This window comes from Perognathus longimembris, chromosome 11 (genome assembly GCF_023159225.1).
Source record: "Perognathus longimembris pacificus isolate PPM17 chromosome 11, ASM2315922v1, whole genome shotgun sequence".
Classification (NCBI taxonomy): domain Eukaryota; kingdom Metazoa; phylum Chordata; class Mammalia; order Rodentia; family Heteromyidae; genus Perognathus; species Perognathus longimembris.
In genome coordinates, this window is record NC_063171.1 from 42603034 (window position 1) to 42622943 (window position 19910).

The 19910-nt window shown below is 40.3% G+C and overlaps 1 protein-coding gene across 1 annotated transcript; it reads left to right on the top strand.

The window, feature by feature from the left end:
- Positions 1-5159: 5159 nt before the first annotated feature.
- On the top strand, positions 5160-7808 carry Rptn (repetin). Its single transcript, XM_048358232.1, has 2 exons — positions 5160-5297; positions 6006-7808. Exons 1-2 carry the CDS (start codon positions 5160-5162, stop codon positions 7806-7808), a joined length of 1941 nt encoding a protein of 646 aa, XP_048214189.1.
- The last annotated feature ends 12102 nt before the right edge of the window (positions 7809-19910 follow it).

Genomic DNA, 19910 nt, shown 5'->3' on the forward strand with positions numbered 1-19910 from the left:
GCCAGAAGCAGAACTATGGTTCAAGTGACAGACCACTAGCCTTGAGGGGAAAAAATGCTCAAGGACATCACCCAGGCACTGAGCTCAAGCCTCAGGACCTGCAGAGAGAGAGAGAGAGAGAGAGAGAGAGAGAGAGAGAGAGAGAGAGAGAAAGAGAGAGAGAGAGAGAATAGGTCCTCATACAGTTTGCAAACACTAATGAAATATGAGAGCAACAAAATTGCCTTCTCCATTTTTCTACAGAGGAAGACTGTACAAATTCATCATATTTGTAAAAATCTGTTTACAAGTCCATCAAATTTGTAAAAATCTGTTTACAAATCCATCAAATTTGTAAATAGAACAAAGTGAAAATATTACTTAGAACGCCCCTGCTAGCCAGGTGACAGTAGCTCATACCTGTAATCCTATCTACTCAGGAGGCTGTTTGAAGATTCCAACTCAAAGCCAGCCTGTACAGACAAACTTGTGACTCTTCTCCAATTAACTAAGGGGGAGCGGGGAAGGGGAATGAAGGTGTGGTTCAAGTGGTAGGGTGCTAACCTTGAGCAGAAAAGCCAAGTGAGAATCTGAAGCCCTAAGTCCAAGCCCTAGTACTGGCACCAAAATAATAATAAAAGAACATGGGTGGGGAGGGGAGTCTGCTTTCTTTATGCCTTGCCCTACTCCTTCTCCCTCTATGTGCCTCTAGGTTCAACAAAAACTTCCCTAGGTCCATAGTTCTAAGGTGAAAAGATATATAAAAATACTGAGTATAGAAGCAAAGGCAGAAAGTATTAATATGACTCAGTTCTCAGATCTACAAACAGACACACAAATCATGACCAGTACTTAGAGACTTCTAAAGTTACGAGTTCTGCCAAAAGGCAGAACACCCAGGGAATGCCAGTAGGGGCTCTAAGTCTTAGGCCTTATCAGCTCCCATTCAGAAGTTTCTTCAGTATACCCTAATTCTTTTAGTCATCCAAACATACTAAGTCTTTCCTGACATCATTTTCTCTGCCCATCCTCAAATTTATGCAGAACGACATCCTTTACTTCCTTCTATTTTCTGTCTATAGTTTTGATCTGCCGCCTCTAGGTCAAAGCCCTATGTTTTGCTTCTACCTAAATCATTAACAATACACTCCCAACTGGACTCTCTATTCTGACATTCCTCTTCTCAGTTCCTCCTATTCATGTCTAGAGGGACTGACTACTTATCGCAGGCTACTCAGAATCCTCCCAGTTTTAGCACTTTGTCTTATGTCCTGAGAAATCTATGTCCCAGACAAACTGAGTGGGCTGACCACCCTGCATTCAGAGTGAAATCTTCCCCCAAATGATCACTTTACTGATCAAAATGATCTATTTCACATTTCTCAGTAAAAGAAATCCCAAAGTAGGTCCCAAACCTTTGCCAGAGAATGAATGCAAAAGCAGATTGGGCTGAGGTAAGAAAACAAGAATGTAAGTCCTGACTTCTGTCATAGCCCTGTTAGACCCTTGACAAGTCACTTAGTGCAACTGGAACTTTAGTTCTTCATGTGGAAAATTAAGAGGCTAAAACTAGATTTTCCTTTCAGTGCCCAAATTCTCTGTTTCTATTCTTCTTTAGATCCTCTGATTTAATGCAACTTAACAGCTCACCCTCATCCAAACACACCATGTAAGTTCTCACCTTTATAATCTTTCCCTTCTCCATCCAAGATTTCTCTGTTTTCTCCTCTTCCCACCTGAATATTCTGAGGAACAATACAAATCTTACTTCCTAAGGAAAGCCCAGGCCCAGCCTAGAAAGACCCCATGTACCTAGGTTTTCTATTAATCAGTACTTAGCAAGTTCTAACTCTGATGTTCAAACTCTTTCTCTACATGAAGCTTCTTTATTCAAACTAGGGTAAACTCTTTGTACATTTTTGTGACTTCCTTATAGAATCCTGAACACATTGTAAAAATGTGTCACTACAAATAACAGATCCATTGACTGACTGATACATAGAAAAAGGTCAAACAGGGATCAAGTTGTAAGACAAAAACAGAAACACAAGTGAGGCTAGAACTGTTTGCATCTTATACCAGATTCAACAATGCTTCACAATTTAGTAATTCACTTTTCAAAAGAATGTTTATTAAGAATCTCCTATGAGGGCTGGGGATATGGCCTAGTGGCAAGAGAGCTTGCCTCGTATACATGAGGCCCTGGGTTCGATTCCCCAGAACCACATATACAGAAAACGGCCAGAAGTGGCGCTGTGGCTCAAGTGGCAGAGTGCTAGCCTTGAGCAAGAAGAAGCCAGGGACAGTGCTCAGGCCCTGAGTCCAAGGCCCAGGACTGGCCAAAAAAAAAAAAAAAAGAATCTCCTATGAGAGGCTGGGGATATGGCCTAGTGGCAAGAGTGCTTGTCTTGTATGCATGAGGCCCTGTGTTCGATTCCTCAGCACCACATATATACAGAAAACGGCCAGAAGTGGCGCTGTGACTCAAGTGGCAGAGTGCTAGCCTTGAGCATAAAGAAGCCAGGGACAGTGCTCAGGCCCTGAGTCCAAGCCCCAGGACTGGCCAAAAAAAAAAAAAGAATCTCCTATGAGGAGAAAACAAGAGAAGGGGTGACATTGTACAAAAAGTAATGTACTCTTTACCTCATAAGCCAACCTGAGAAGGAATGTTCATGGGATTTGTTATGTAACTCTAACCCCTATGTACATCACCTTTATAATAACAATAGAAATTTTTAAAGAATCTCCTATGTCAAAATACTATGCTGGCATGTCACAGGTGTAGAGCTCAGGGAATAAACTCCTATCTTATAGACATCAGGAGTTTCCAAGTTGTCCCTCACTCAACATAAACTGTTTAGTAAGACTTGGAAGATACAAGTGATAGCAGCAATGCCCTCATCACCTCTACCCAATGTGTGCCCCAAATGGGTTATGTATGTACTTGTCCCACTAGCCTATGAGACTGTGAATTACAACAACAGCAATTTGATCTGGGACAACAAATTAATATACAATTGTCTACTTATAAAGCAAGAAATCAGTCTAAAACAAATATCTTCCAGGAACTATTTGGTGTTTCTTTGGTTTTTTTGTTGTTGTTTTGGTTTGGTTTGGTTGTTGGGTTTGAAATAAGGGCCTGGGCACTGTCCCTGCCTGAGCTTTTTCACTCAAGGCTAGCACTCTACCACTTTGAGCCATTGTGCCATTTCCGGTTTTCTAGTTGTTAATTGGGGATAAGAGTCCCATAGACTTTCCTGCCTAGGCTGGCTTTGAACCATGTGATCCTCAGATCTCAGTCTCCTTAGTATCTGGGATTACAAACATGAGCCACCAGCACCCAGCTCTTCTGGGAATTATATTCTGGTCAAACACATAGGCTCCCTAATTTCTATGTTGCCATGTTTCTGTGATGTAACCATGCAGATACCTTTTTTGTTGTTGTGATTTGACTGCAGCCCCATGTAGTCTTCCAAATGAAACTTACTAAGGATGAATTCAGCCTGCATCTCTGTCCTTTGGGGCTCCCACAGCATGTATGCATATATGTAGGAACACTCACCTAATTGAGGATGAGACTTGGAGTGTCACCTATTCCAGTGACAAACAGGTTCATGAGCAAGTGGAGGAAGTAAATAAACCAAACGGTCTGCAGAGGGAAAGATTAAGCTGGGCTGAACTGGAATGAACTGGGTTGGGCTTAGAGTGATTCAGGTTCTGTCACAGAATGGGTGTCTCCTGGGATGACACAGGAGGAAAATTTAAGATCCTATAAATAGGATGGATTTTCAGGTGTCTAGTGACCTCCCTGGAGTTTGAAGCTACTGCTCACTTCTCTTCAAGCAGGTAAGGGTTGCATGGGGGAGCAATAGCAGTCAACCGCAACTATGGCAATATGCACATTTTGCTGAAAAGTATTGGGGGATGTGGAGATTGAAGACTATGCCTTGAGGGTGATAGCCTTGACCACCTTCCTGCTTCCTTTTGCAGGCTCTGTTTGAGAGTATGATGATAACTGGTGTTACTTACCTCTGAGCTTATAAAATATTTGTAGCTTTGCCTCAGGCATCCCCAAACTGAAGGCTCAAACTATTGGTGGATAACTGAATCTCCCACAGTTTGAGAGATCCAAGATTTTAGAACTTATAAGGGGCAAGGCCCTGGACCAAGAGGCTTCAGCAATAGTCAAGTCTCACTGCAATGAACTACCATAAAGGACACCGTGTGCCCCATGCTACTTATCCTTATAGGTATTGCTATGTACTGTTGGAAACCAAATGTGCGCTGTAGTAAGCAATGTGCTCAGATTAGAAACCTATAGACCCAGTTACTAGAATTTTCATATCACAAGAAAAAAATATTGACATATAGATCTCCAGAGATTCTATCCTCTCAGAATATCCAGTGTAGATCTGATTCATTACATGCACCGCTTTTTTTAAATGTGCTTCTTATCATCTGTGCTTTGTCTGTGTGTTCTCTTGCTATCTTTAATCTGTAACGGTTTTTGTACTCATTGGTTTAGTTTTTTGGTTTTTTTTTTTTTTTGGCCATTCCTGGGCCTTGGACTCAGGGCCTGAGCGCTGTCCCTGGATTCTTTTTGCTCAAGGCTAGCACTCTACCACTTGAGCCACAGCACCACTTCTGGCCGTTTTCTGTATATGTGGTGCTGGGGAATTGAACCCAGGGCCGCATGTATACGAGGCAAGCACTCTTGCCACTAGGCCATATCCCCAGCCCCTCACTGGTTTAGTTTTATACTCAGGTGTCAAAAGGATCTGCATTGTTTTTGGAACTTCACCTCCCAGAAAGTTTTCTTAGACTAGTAAGAGCAATGGCCAGCCTATTCCATCCTCAAATACTTGCTGTTGGTAGAAAATTATGCCCTATTATGCTGGCCTCTGGTTCTTGCTGTGTGGGCTTCTACTATACTTCTTTTGGTTGTTGTTTTTAGGAAGTTGCTCATTTTTTTAGCAGAAGAACCATAGTTTGTATCTCCCCCACTGTTGCACAAAGATATTAAAACTTGACTGCAGGTCAAGATGAGGCTCTTTCATTTCTTAAGTTTTCTTCCCAAATTAAAAGGGGTCACTTTCCTCCTGGAAATTCTATCTCCAGGTCTTCATCCCAAATCCAGACAAAGTCTTGTTTCTTCTTTTAGGTGCATCTAAATTGGCAATATGGCTCACCTTCTAGACAGCATACTCACTGTGACCAAGGTGTTTCAAAACTATGCCAAAGAGAATGGGGACTGTACTTCACTGTGCAAGAAGGAGTTGAAGCACCTGCTCTTGACTGAATTCGGAGACATCCTCCGGGTAAGATACACAGATACTTTGGCTTCAGGAAGTCAAGTATAAGTGATTCTGATATCCGCATCCAGGATTTTCTGTTTTTCTTTATTTATTTATGCTATACCAGGAATGTGCTATGTTGGGAAGCACACAACTCCTCAGTAGTTCTCTTCCCATATACACACGTATGTGTGCGCACACACAGACATACACACACATATCCCCTTGTATCTGACCTTAAACAAAAGATAGTACAATTTCAAAGTAATAGAGAATACCTTTTCAGAAGAAAACCTAAGGATTGTACTTTTGTTTCTATATTTTATATGTGCATCCTCACATTCTATCATGTGTTCATTCACTCACCCAGTAAAGGTTCACTGAGGTTCTATTTTGTAACAGCATAATCCTAGTTACTAGGAATACAAGTTTGAATAAAACCAGCTTCCTTTTTGTATAAGATCTCACAGTGCGAAGAGAAAGTAGATATATATTTACAATATAAAAAGTAGTTATTAAAAGAGTTGATTCTAAATGTGTGTGCCTACTCTCATAGAGTCATATTCTATGATGAGGTTCTAAGAACTCATGGGTCAAAGACTAGAACCAAGCCACTTCATTTTAGTGGTTTCTCAACAAGGAAGACTTGTGGATTGAGACATGAATATTGATATTCATCCTAGTGTCAACAAGGAAAGATTTGATTTTGCTGTTTGTTTTCTCTTTCCACAGAGACCAGAAGACCCAGAGACTGTGGAAATCATTATGGACCTCTTAGACAGAGACAGAAATGGATACGTTGATTTTCAAGAGTATCTTTTATTGGTGTTCCGATTGGTTCAAGCTTGCCATCTTAAGCTGGATAAGTCATATGGACATAAAAGCTCCCAGCAAGAAACAGAGCAGGAAGGAACACAAAATGATAAGTTTCCAGGAAACCACACAGGCAAACCACATAGGCAGAGTCATGAAGGAGAAAGGCATAACTCGCACCACAGTCACTCTGAGAGACAAAGTAAGGATGCTCAGCATGATCAGTCTGAGAGACAAGGCAAAGACTCCCACCATGGCCAGTCTGAGAGACAAAGTAGGGATTCCCACCATGGTCAGTTACAGAGACATGATACAGACTCTCACTGTAGCCAGTCTGAGGAAGAAAATGAGAATTACAGCTCTGATAAGCATAAGAGACAAGATCAAGACTCTAGCTCTGATCAAAGACTGAATCAAAACTCTAGCAGTGGCCAGCCTAAAGGGCCAGGATATACATTTTCCCTAAATCAATCAGAGAAACTAGCTCAGGATTCTCATCATGGTCATTCTGAAAGGGTTAAACAACAACCAAAACGTAGCCAGTCTGGAACACTCAGACAAGATTCTCATTCTAGTCAGACCAGTCAACAAGAATCTGGGAAGCTGGGTCAAGAATCAGGCTGTGGTCAGGCAGACAGTCAGAGGCAGAGTTCTCACCATGGTCATGTAGACAGACAAGGACAGAGCTCTCACCACGGTCAGGCCGACAGACAAGAACAGAGTTCTCACCACGGTCAGGCAGACAGACAAGGACAGAGCTCTCACCACGGTCAGGCCGACAGACAAGGACAGAGCTCTCACCACGGTCAGGCAGACAGACAAGGACAGAGCTCTCACCACGGTCAGGCAGACAGACAAGGACAGAGCTCTCACCACGGTCAGGCAGACAGACAAGGACAGAGCTCTCACCACGGTCAGGCAGACAGACAAGGACAGAGCTCTCACCACGGTCAGGCAGACAGACAAGGACAGAGCTCTCACCACGGTCAGGCCGACAGACAAGGACAGAGCTCTCACCACGGTCAGGCCGACAGACAAGGACAGAGCTCTCACCACGGTCAGGCAGACAGACAAGGACAGAGCTCTCACCACGGTCAGGCAGACAGACAAGGACAGAGCTCTCACCACGGTCAGGCCAACAGACAAGAACAGAGTTCTCACCATGGTCAGGCAGACAGTCAGAGTAGTCACAGTCATCAAGATCAGGAAAGTCCATGTGAGGTACATGGCAAGCAAAGCCATCAGACAAGGGATAGCCAAACCCATGAGGATAAACAGAACCTCCAAAAACATGACAGGCAAACTCGTGAAGAGGGGCAACAACAGCACAGACAAACCTATGAGGATAAGCAGAACCATCAAAAACAAGACAAGCATCTCTATGGAGGTGAACAGAAACACCAAAGACAAAACAAGAAGACCCACAAAGAGGAACAAAATCGTCTACAACAGGATAGACAAAACCAGAAAGAGAAAGAAAGATCTCACGAGTCAAAAGATCAACAATCCCAAGGATCTCAGCAAGGCTATGGTAACAGGGGAAAAATTCACATGAATGAAGATAACCAGGGCCAAAGTTCACAGGGAAAAGACTTCCATCCAACCCAAAGTGGTGGGAGGCCCCAAGGAAGAGAACAGGGTAGAGGTCATCCTACCAAGGCAGGCAGTACTCCCAACCCCTTCTATGAATATGTACAAGAACAGAGATCATATCAGAACTAAGCTGCATGAGCACCTGACCTAAAGCAACACAAAGCCAAAGAAGAAATCTACATATCAAATTCAGCCTTACTTAATTTTAAAAGTTGGAAATGAATACCTACTCTCTATCTTCTAACCACCAAAAGGATGCTTTTGAGGACCAGAACTCACTTTTACGGCAACTCAATTCTTCCAGCAGCAATTTTAGGGCTTTTTATTAGGTGAATCTAAGTTGTAAGTTGAGTGAAAGAATTAGATCTTAATTTTTATCTGTATTCAAATCATTTCCTGTTTGGGGCTCTGTTTAGGTAAGATGTGGTTAGATCTTTGAAAGGTGAAAGGTATAATACTTCTCTCCCTGAAGTTTAAAAACCAAAAAAGCTATTCTGAAGACATATTAGAAGGAAAGGATGTCTGGGTTTTGATGAACTTTGGCTCCAGTGGATAAAACACCAGGAATCACAAGCCTCATAGTCTAGACTTGAGTGAAGTACAGTGACAAGCTGCTAGGAGAGTCGGGCATCTCAAAAGTTGATATCTTCCAGGTCCAACTCTTCACCACAGGCACTGTCCACTAGACACTCATCACAAGAGCTGAATGGCTCATTCTGACACAAAATAGAATGTAAGCAGATTCCCATGGGCTAAAACTATGACTCTCTGGCTCCAGAGTTCTAAAAACCCTTCAAAGATACTCTTTCTGTAGACCATGGAATTACATTAAAATAGCCAAGAAATGATTGAGGAGCAATGGCTTTCTTGTTCATTGTGTAACCATGTTATCATTACTTGTAAGACATTTTCCAAACATTAGATCTCATTTCTTATCTCCTGAAATCTCTGTTCTCTAAGTTCTTTGGCATTGACAAAAATAAAAATCAATCTGAAAAAAATAACCAAAATGGACATTATCTAACTATAATATTTTGTCCCATTCCCTACCATAGAGTTACATTTAGCCCCTACCATTCATTCACCAACACATTTGATGGTCATTAAGACTTGTCAACTCTTAATGCTTCCATAATCGTGTGTGTGTGTGTGTGTGTGTGTGTGTGTGTGTGTATGTGTGTGTTACAGGGCTTGAACTAAGGGCCTGCTGGGCACTATCTCTGAGCTTTTTTGCTCAAAGCTAGCACTCTCCTACTTATGCCACAGCTCCATTTCCAGCTTTTTGGTGGTTAATTGAAGATAAGAGTCTCACAGACTTTCCTGCCCAGACTGGCTTCAAACTGCAATGCTCAAATCTCAGCCTCCTGAGTAGGTGATTGCAGGCATGAACCACCCTGGAGTCTGGTTAATTTCTTCATCTTCAAAGTTGTGTTAAATTTCAGATAATTGTTGAAACATACATTGAAAATAATACATTCAAAAGTAACACAATCTAGTGTCTTTGTACTTATTTATTTGGTATTTTTAGCTGTCCCCTCTACATTATTTTTCATAGAAATTAAGTATGTTCTTTCAAGAAAAGGTCCATGCTTTAATCTTCATATCATTGTACTGTACAGAATATTTCAGAATATTTGATAGACAGTTGATGAATCAAAGTAAACAAAATAGACTTTCTCAATTATATCACAATTCTGCCTCCATCCTGGCACCAATATTTGATGTCCATTGTTCTGTTCTACTATTAGCATTGTTTTCCTCCACCCCACCTTCCTCCACCATTCAAGACTCAATCTCTCTCACACTGAAATTTCCTAAGCCCAAGTCCTAACAAGCCCCATTTAAACAGAACCCTTTAAATATGGACAGGTTCTCCTCAACACTTTCTTTAACTGCAAGATCGCAGATGGCAATCATACTATTCTCTTATCTCTTAGACACTTCTCAATTTCTTCTTCTCCCTTCCGTAGAGTCTGAACCCCACAATTACTAACCTTCAACTCTTGGATAGGCCAGTCAAATTTTACCATCTCTAATCCTCCCTCAGTAATAAACATTCTTTGCCTTGTTGCTTTTCATATCTACAAGTTTCCCTTGGTGTATTTCATCCTTCCCACAAAGCTGAAGTCACGTAAGAAGCTAGTGTGTCTCCTGTTCCTTTGTGAACACAATACAAAGTGAATCCGCAACCTTGCTGTTATTATAATTAAAGCTTAGTTTGTATTGAATACCTATTAAATATTCTTTTTAAATACAATCTTCTTAAAAAGCAACTTCTTAGGAGGAAAACTATTAAACAGACACAAATACTCTTCTCTCATAGCACTCATGAAATTAACTCAAAATGTGTAGACTGAAAATGTAAAACATAAGGGGAGAAGTTCTTGACATTGATCTGGATATGGTGCTTGTAATAGGACATGAATAATATAAGCAATAAAAGCAAATACAAGTAAGACTACATCAGACTAAAGAGCTTCTGCATGGCAAAGGAAGCAGTCAACAAAATCAAAAGGAACCTATGGAATTTAAGAAAACATTTTCAAGCTGCACATCTAATAGGTTAACATCCAAAACATAATGAACTCAAACAACTCAATAGCAAACCAAGAAGACAACCCAACAAAAAGGTAGGCAACAGACCTAAAGAGACATTTTTTTCAAAAGAAGCCTGACAGAGTAGTATGCATTTGTAATCTCAGCACTCTGGAGACAATGCAGAAAGACCATGAGTTCACGACCAGCAGAGCAAGCAAGCTCTGGGCAGCTTGAGCTGCATCGCAAGAGAGAAGTGCTAGCTTGGCAGAAAAAAAAAATACATAAATGGCCAACTGGTACACAAAAAGATGGTCTACATTAGTAGTTGTTAGGGAAAGGGAAAGGCAAACTAAAGCCACAATAACATACCTCCTGGCCCTTGTTAGAATACCTAGGCTCAACCACACAAGTGCTGCAGAGAATGTGAAGAAAAAAGTCCCTTTGTGATAGAGGCATAAAATTCCATTGTGTATATATGTACATTTTCTTGATCCATTCGTCTACTGAGGGGCATCTGGGTTGTTTCCATATTCTAGCTATGACAAATTGTGCTGCGATGAACATTGTTGTGCTGGTGGCTTTAGTGTGTTCTTGTTTGTGGTCTTTTTTTTTTTTTTTTTTTTTTTTTTTTTTGGCCAGTCCTGGGCCTTGGACTCAGGGCCTGCGCACTGTCCCTGGCTTCTTCCCGCTCAAGGCTAGCACTCTGCCACTTGAGCCACAGCGCCGCTTCTGGCCGTTTTTTCTGTATATGTGGTGCTGGGGAATCGAACCTAGGGCCTCGTGTATCCGAGGCAGGCACTCTTGCCACTAGGCTATATCCCCAGCCCCTTGTTTGTGGTCTTTTGGGTAGATGCCTAAAAGTGGGGCTGTTGGGTCATAGGGTAGCTCTATGTTTAGCCTTCTGAGGAATCTCCATACCGCTTGCCAGAGTGGTTGAACCAGTTTACATTCCCACCAACAATGAAGTAGGGTTCCCTTTTGGCCACATCCCCTCCAACATTTGTTATTATTAGTTTTCTTGATATAGGACATTCTTACTGGGGTGAGATGGAATCTCAATGTTGTTTTGATTTGCATTTCTTTTATGGCCAGTGATGTAGAGCACTTTTTCATATGTCTCTTGGCCATTCTCATTTCCTCATCAGAGAAGTCTCTTAGCACAGGTTTAGGGTAGTCAAAGCAGAGGATCACAAGAGCCCAATAGCTATACCCTTATGAACACATAAGATGATGCTAAGTGAAATGAACTCCATGTTATGGAAATGACTGTTATATCACTGTTGTAATTACTTTCAACATGCCATGTGAAACCATAGCATCTATTATTGATGATCCTCTTGTATCCCCTTCCTGTGGTGTACCTGCACTATCGCTGTATCTTATCTGAGTACATTGAAAACCGTGTATACTGGTATTAGAACTAGGAAACTGAAAGGTAATATCAAAATTGAGAGACACAGGGTAAAAAGACAAATGACTACAAAAGCAATACTTACAAAACTGTTTGGTGTAAATCAACTGAACAACTCATGGGGGGAAATGGAAAGGGGGAGAGGGAGGGAGAAATGAGGGAGGAGGTAACAAACAGTACAAGAAATGTATCCAATGCCTAACGTATGAAAATGTATCCTCTCTGTACATCAGTTTGACAATAATTTTTTTTTTTTGGCCAGTCCTGGGCCTTGGACTCAGGGCCTAAGCACTGTCCCTGGCTTCCTTTTGCTCAAGGCTAGCACTCTACCACTTGAGCCACAGTGCCACTTCTGGCCGTTTTCCATATATGTGGTACTGGGGAATTGAACCCAGGGCTTCATGTATACGTGGCAGGCTCTCTTGCCACTAGGCCATATTCCCAGCCCCAATAAAAAAAAATTTTTAAGTTCCTTTGTGTATAATGCAGGTGGAAATGTAAATTGGTACAGCTATCTTTTTTTAAAAAATAATGTAAATCTTCCTCAAAAATTAAAGCTAGAACTACCATACCATCTAGAAATTCTACTTCTAGTTGTATATTTTTAATGGTGTCTTGGAGATATACATGTAGTACCATATTCATTGAAACACTATGCACAATAGCCAAGACATGTTTTAAAGCCAAGTGACTATCAGTAGGTGGCTGAAAAAAGAAATGCATGCATGTATATGACTACCATGTTTATGAAATCATATATGTATTCATTACTTTTTCTACTCCAACTTTCTGTTCCTCAGTCCTCTACTGCAGCATTTCATTTCATTTCATTCTATTTTTTAATTATCATTTTCATGTATGTCTTCATATGCTAATTCATAAGCACAAAAAGTCAAAGAAGTCATTGATCATATTCCTTGCTAAGGCCCAACAGCAATCCCTAATAATAATTAATAGCATCATCTTACACATATAAAATATAAATGATGCATTCACCATTCACCATTTTCTGGACACTGTGCTGGGCACTGGGAGTAACAAGAGAGTCAAAATCTGGAAGCAAAAAAATAGTCATATGTATATCATGGAATGTTATTCAGCCAAAAATAAAAGGAAGAAATATTCTATCCATAGCCAAATGGATGAAACTTGAGGATATGAGGTTAAGTGCAGTTAGTCATATTGGGAAATAAAAATACTACATGATCTCACTTGTTAGTAGAATCTAAAAGTTGAACCCATAGAAACAGAGACCAGAAATGTAGCTGTCACTTAGGGATTGTCAAAATGAAAGATGTTAAAGGATAAAAACTTTTCATTATAAAGTGAATAAGTTCTGGATATCTAATGTTCAGCACAGTGGCTGTAGTTTACAATGCTGTGTCGTACACTTGGAATTTGTTAAGAAGGTAGATATTAAATGTTTTCATCCACAAAAAAGGCTATATAAGGTGATATATGTGTTATATAAATACATTGTGATAGTCATTTCACAAGATATATGTGTATCAATATATTACATTGTACACCTTGTCTCTACAATTTTATTTGTCAGTATACCATATTAATGCTAGGAAATTATTAAAAGAAAATAATTACTGAGACTCACAAAGAGAACTTGGAGTAGAAGAAACTTGAAGCCAAGTGTTGACCTTGTTACTAATGTCACAGCCAATGTGACATCTGTGTTCTTAGACTATGCTTCAGTTTTCTCATACTTAAAGAATTGACACAATACAATTTACAATATCTCTTGTAGACTGGGTGCTATGGTTGGCTAACCAGTAAGTATGCAGACGAAAAGAAATGTCCCATGGAGTTCTAGTGCCATCTACTGGTTACTGGATTCCTTACATTTTTAAGAGCTTTATAGACAGTGTGACTGTTGGAAATAGAACTGGTCACAGCGTGGCGCTCTTTCCCAGTGAACAGATAAGACTTCAGCAATCCAGATTGTTTCTGCTGAAACAGCTACTTACATGAAAAGACACATGCTGGTTGATGCCTAATTGGATGTCCCTGACGTGTGTGTGTGTGTTAGTTTGTCTTGTTTTTTGTTTTCTATCACTGTCCCAAATCCAATATTGCAGGGCTTTGCTCTAGCCTTTCTTGCCACTAAATGAGGTCCATGTGCCTCCAGTACATTTAGTAAATTAAATGTTTAATATTAATTGAGCATAGTATTAGATTCCCTAATTGGAGGAGGGATCATAAGTTATGGAGTTAAGAATGGCAGTTTGGAGTCCAAAACAATTTAGCTTCCTGTGTGATATGAACCTCAGTTTCCTCATTTTAAATTTTTAACAGTATATAATATTTTTTTCTTTAGGTGGCTATAAGGATTTGTGGAATGCTTGACATAGTCCTGACACATTCTAGGCACTAGAAAACTGAGAAGACACAACTCATGCCTTAATAGAGCTTGTAGCTCAGTTGTAGAGGCTATACTATGCATGTAATAATGTTGCATGTAACAGTATTTCCTGAGTACCTCACACACACCAAAGCTATAACCAAAGGTGATAAAGTAGTAAGAAAGTTGAACAGAGATATTCAAAGTATAGATGCTACATTGGGTACAGAATCTGTCCTGGACATCGCTGAGTAATAAAGATTTGAATGGCAGATGAATTCTTCAATTCATATTATATTTATTATTAAAATCTCACTTCACAATGTATCTCCAAAAGGCCATTCCAAGGGATAACATTGTCCAAAAAGAGTTGTATTCACTTCCTGACTTCTGAAATTATTACCCCTCTGTATAATATCTTAATAATAACAATAAAATTATATTTTTTAAAAAGCCATTTCATACCTTTACCTTAGTCATTGACCTTTTCATTCCATCTTTGTGCTCCTACTATTCTCAATCCTCTATTGTGGCATTCTAATTCATTCTGCTTATTTTAAAATTTTATGATTTGCAAGTACGTCTTTTAGGCTACTTCATAAACTCAATAAAGCATAGGAAATTATTATTTATCGTACTCACTGTGTGTGTGCATGTGCATGTGTGTGTGCGTGTGTTTGTGTGCTAGTACCGGGGCTTGAACTCAGCACCTTTTATTTTCACTTGACTTTTTCACTCACAGCTGGTACTTTACCACTTGAAACATGCCTCCCGTATTCATTTTTAAGACCCAACACCAGTATATTACACACATAAATCATCATCCAAAAGTCTTAGATTGTTCATACATTCAAAAAACATGGAGGAAATTTTCCAAGACTTTGAACTAAAAGTAATCAAAAACTAGTCAGGCACAGTAGTTTACACCTGTGCCATAGCTACTTGGGAAGCTGAAAGCGTGAGACTTGCCATTAAAGGCCAGCCCAAGCAAAAGTTCACAAGAACTCATCTCAACCAATCGTTGAGTGTAATGATACACACATCTGTCATCCCAGCTATGTGAGAAGCTGAAATTAGGAGGCCAAAAATGCCCACAAGACCTCATCTCAATAGAAAAGGCCAGCAAAGGGCTGGGGATATAGCCTAGTGGCAAGAGTGCCTGCCTCGGATACACGAGGCCCTAGGTTCGATTCCCCAGCACCACATATACAGAAAACGGCCAGAAGCGGCGCTGTGGCTCAAGTGGCGGAGTGCTAGCCTTGAGCGGGAAGAAGCCAGGGACAGTGCTCAGGCCCTGAGTCCAAGGCCCAGGACTGGCCAAAAAAAAAAAAAAAAAAAAAGAAAAGAAAAGGCCAGCAAAGCCAGGAAGAATCAGTGGGAGAATCAAGGTCCAGGCCAGCCTAGGTAAAAAGTGAGAACCTGTCTCAAAAATAACTATGGTAAAAAGGCCTGGAGGCATGGCTCAGGTGGTAGAGCATCTACCTAAAAACTGTGAAGCTGAGGTTAAACCCCAGCATCTCCCCAAAATAAGCAACATTAACTTCCCCTGCTCACTGACTGTGAGTGTGGCACAGTACTGCGCACTTGCACACTGCCTTTCCTCAGACAAACCTCATGAGCCCTAGTAAGATAAGTGGTTTTTACCATCACCATTTTACAGATGAGAAAGTCAAGGTTCAGCGAGATTAAGTAAGTTACCCAGTCATAGATCTCATAAGTACCATGTACAGGATTCAAATTTAGTCTGACTTGAAAAGTCCATGTTTTCAACTCGCTGGCCTCCCAAGTCAATGAAAAGAACCTACCAAGCACTATAATCCACAGAGCAGACTTGTATGTTACTGAATCAAGTCATGTCTTTGTTAGGACACAAACATAAATCAAACCATCCTTTCCTTCAAAGAATAGTAGTCCATATAAGTCAGTATGTTTCGTTGGAGTATTGTCCTATGCTTCTAATCAAGCACAAGGCCCAGGGAAGCACATCTGACTTAAGGGATCCTAGGGAGATTCTTGCTGGAAAAAAGAAGCAGTTAACCTAGGTCTTCAGGGATGAGTAGGCTTTAGAGACGTAAATGTGGGTGAAGAGGTGGAATGAAGGTCACAGGTTTTACAGATTTTACAGTAGGTTGCAGGTGAGCAGTTTTTAGCGGGTTTGCAGGTTAGCAGTAGGTCAGAGACACCTGACTAGGGGTTTTCATTTAGTTGAATCATACTAGTATGGCAACATGCTGATGGCTTTGAGAAGAAATAAAGTGTGCTAAAGAGAACTTAGTTCAAATTAATAGAAGTAGCTCTGCAACAGAAGAACTCTGTTCTGCCTCTGCACAGTACAGGGATGGACATTAGGGCCTAGAGTTCCTCTTGAGGAGGTAACAGGATTTCTTTCATGGAGATCTGCAGGGAGAGCAGCAGACATACCAGCAAGTACCTGAAGGATGCTTCACGGAATGAGGAGCTGTTCTACACTGCTTGAGAAAATTGGAATAGAGCCAAGGGGTTACAAATTGAAAGAAGATGACTTTTCTCAATTTCAGGAGAAAGGTCCTATACTTATGACTACCAGCTAGTATTATCACTGAGGAACTTTTGCAATGGATGGGACTGTGTTGAATGTTTTCTAGGTTCACCAGGTGAGCAGACTCCATGATCCTATGACTTAAACAGGTCATCCAGTGCAAACTCCCACATAATCCAGAAGTGTCTGTCTTGGCATCTCTCTCAAATGACCAGTTTCAAAACCTCAGCCAGAATCTGGTTTTAAAACAATAATGCTCTGGGGTATGCTCGCTCACTCATGTGTCTTACTCCTACCTTTAATGTAGTCAGATGAGTTTGCCATGAGTCAAATGAGAAATAAAAGCCACACTTCACATTTACTCCTTCCATGTGTCTGAGCAGAGCTCTGAGGGGCTTGTGAATCACAGCATGACTGCTGTCCAGGAGGAATGATTGTCTATGAAGCCACTGCCTTTCTGTTCACTCTGAAAAACATACAAGGTGAGAAGGGCACCCATGTAAGCAACTGTGTCTTGGATTCTGGAAATGTAGTCCAGTTCTTTTGGAAAATATCTACTTCCAAGCCTGTCAACCTCTTCAGAGTTCTCATTACATATTTCCAAACCAAGTGTTTTAGTTCCTCTCTTCCTTTGTCTTGAAGTTCAAAAGAAGGATCCTTTAATTCTAGAAAATCTCCCACCAAGAAAAAGAGGGATTTCTAAATGACTAGGAAAAGGAAATGTAAGAGAAGAGAGCTTGAAGTAAGATTCAGGAAACCCCCAAGACTTCTTTAGGATTTATTCCCTTTAAAAAAAATACAAGAGGAATCCACCTGTGAGAATTAATAAGCATTTTCAATACAACTTGGCAAAATGAAATCTTAACCATCAACAGGAAAAGAGTATACGGAAAGGAGTCAGATTCCTTGACTTATTAAGTCTCAAACATCAGTTTAAAATACTGTAGCCATTAATGAGTTAACTTTATTCATTACTCATTTATTCACTCAACAAATATTGAGTGCCTACTATGTTCCAAGATCCACTACGACATCAGGAGTGGAGCCATAGGAATTTTTTTAAACCATGATCTTCATGGTTTATATCCTAAGAGACAGTAAGACATAATTATAATACATATTGCATAAGATAACAATAAATGATACAGAGGAAAAAAGCAATAGAAGCAGATAGGGAAATTTGAAGGCTAAAGGTCACATCTTTGAATAAGAATGAAAAGGTAGATCTCTTGAGAAAGTAACATTAATGCAAGGGCTTGAAGAAGGTAAAGAAAAAAACTGACTGAACATTTTGAAGACTATTCTAGACAAAGCCTACAGCAGCTGCAAAGGCCCTAGAGTAGGATCATGTCAAGTGTGTTCAGGGAAAAGAAAATAGTGGATATAAAAAAAAATTAATGGCATGTGTCATAGAAGAAATACAAGAAGTAACTGCAGATCCACTAATGCTGCAAGCCCCATAGGCTTAAGGACTTTAGATCTTCCTCAGAACAAGGGGGAGAGCCATCAGATAGTCTTGCTTCCACCCCTTTTCATTTCTTGCATGCATCTGGAATTTCTCCCTTTAGTGTTTGGAGCCCACTCATCTGGGTTACATGATGGTGACAAATGACATTCCATTCATCTGTAGGATTCATAGGATTCTTAGGCCTGCTTAAAGGCCCAGGAGCTCTATTTCTGGGATTATCATCTTCAAGGATGCTAGAATTAGCTAACATGCATGACACAATGACACAGCCAGTGTTGTGTGGCTACTAAGAATCATAGCATGCCACTGAACTACACACACACACACACACACACACACACACACACACACACGATCTTGTATGTGTTTATGTATAAGTTTACCTTTTAGGCCCAATTTCCAAATGAGAGAAAACATGCAACCTTTGTCCTCCTGAATCTAATTTCTCTTAACAAAGTGATCTCTTTTTCCATCTCTTTACCTGAACGTGACATAACTTCATTCTTCTTTATGGTGGAGTAACAGTCCTTGTGTATATGCATCACATTTCCTTCATCTACTCATCCCTTTAGGCATGTGGGTTGTTTCCATCTTTTTCTACTATGAATAATGCTCCATGAAACATGGTTGTGTAAATATTCCTTTGGATATGTTCCCAAGAGTGATATCACTGGTGTGTATGAAATGTCTAGGTTTTGTTTTTTAAGGAAATTCCATACTGATTTTCATAGTGATTACACTACTTGACAATCTCTTCCACCAACAGTGTATAAGTTTCTTTTTCTCCATAATCTAGCCAGCATTTGTTGTTTGTGCTCTTGGTGATAGCCATTTTGACTAAAGTGAAATGAAAGTTCAATAGACCACATATGGTCTTTTTATGTTAAAGTAGATTCCCTCTATACCTAATCTGCTGACAGTTATTATCAAGAAATAATGCTGAATTTTGTCAAAATTTTATGTATCTACTGAAATTAGCATTATTTTCCCCTTATTTTGTTGAAATGCTATATTGCATTTATTAATTTGCAAATGCTATATCATCCTTGCAACCTAGGGATATATCCCATATTACATTTCTCTTCATCAGGAATGTTGTCCTATAATTTTCTTCTCTTATAATGTGCTTGTTTGATATTGATATCAGTACAATGCTGACTTTGAGAAACATTGGGATACTTTAAATGATTGATAGAATTCACTTGTAAAGCCATCTGGTCTTCAGGTATTCTTTTCTTAGGGGGAGGGGATTATACCTCCTTTTTTAACTTTTCATTTCCTTCATGTATTAATTTCCCAACTTCATCTAGTTATCTATCTAGACTCTATTGTACTTCCTGGGCTTCTTTAAAGTGATTATTTCTTAAAGCTTTGTAAGAAAGTTCTTTGAACTCTTTATCAAAAAGCTCTTCATTTCTTTTGGGTCAGTATTCAGTGTGCTGCATGGTATTCCTTTGGTCTTGTCATTTACTGAAGTCATTTTCATTACTGAAGCAGGTGCCTCTTCCAGTCTCTGCAGACTGCCTTTTACAGAGAAACCCCATAACTAGTCAGCCTATCCACGGGTTCTAGGTGCTTCATATGGCAGAGTCCATAGGTTGCCTTGCTACTGGAGTCCTCAGAGGACTGATCTGTTGTCTGGGTTAGTGCCTAAGTGGGCCTGGAGTCTGGATCTACTAGAGCATTCCTAGTGCTGAGTACACAGGAATAGGCCTAGCACTTGTATCCACAGGGCTGGCCTGGATTTTTGGCTCCACAAGACCCAACCTTTCACCTCTAGTTCTGACATGTCACTAGTTGATGCCTGAAACATGGGTCTGTAGGACCCAGCCTAGAGCCTGGGGCCATAGAAAACATCCTCAAGCCTGGTAGGAGCTGTCCTGGCACAGGGCAAGTCTAGAGCTTAGGTTTTCAGAGGCTAGTCTGGGACCTAGGTCTGCAGG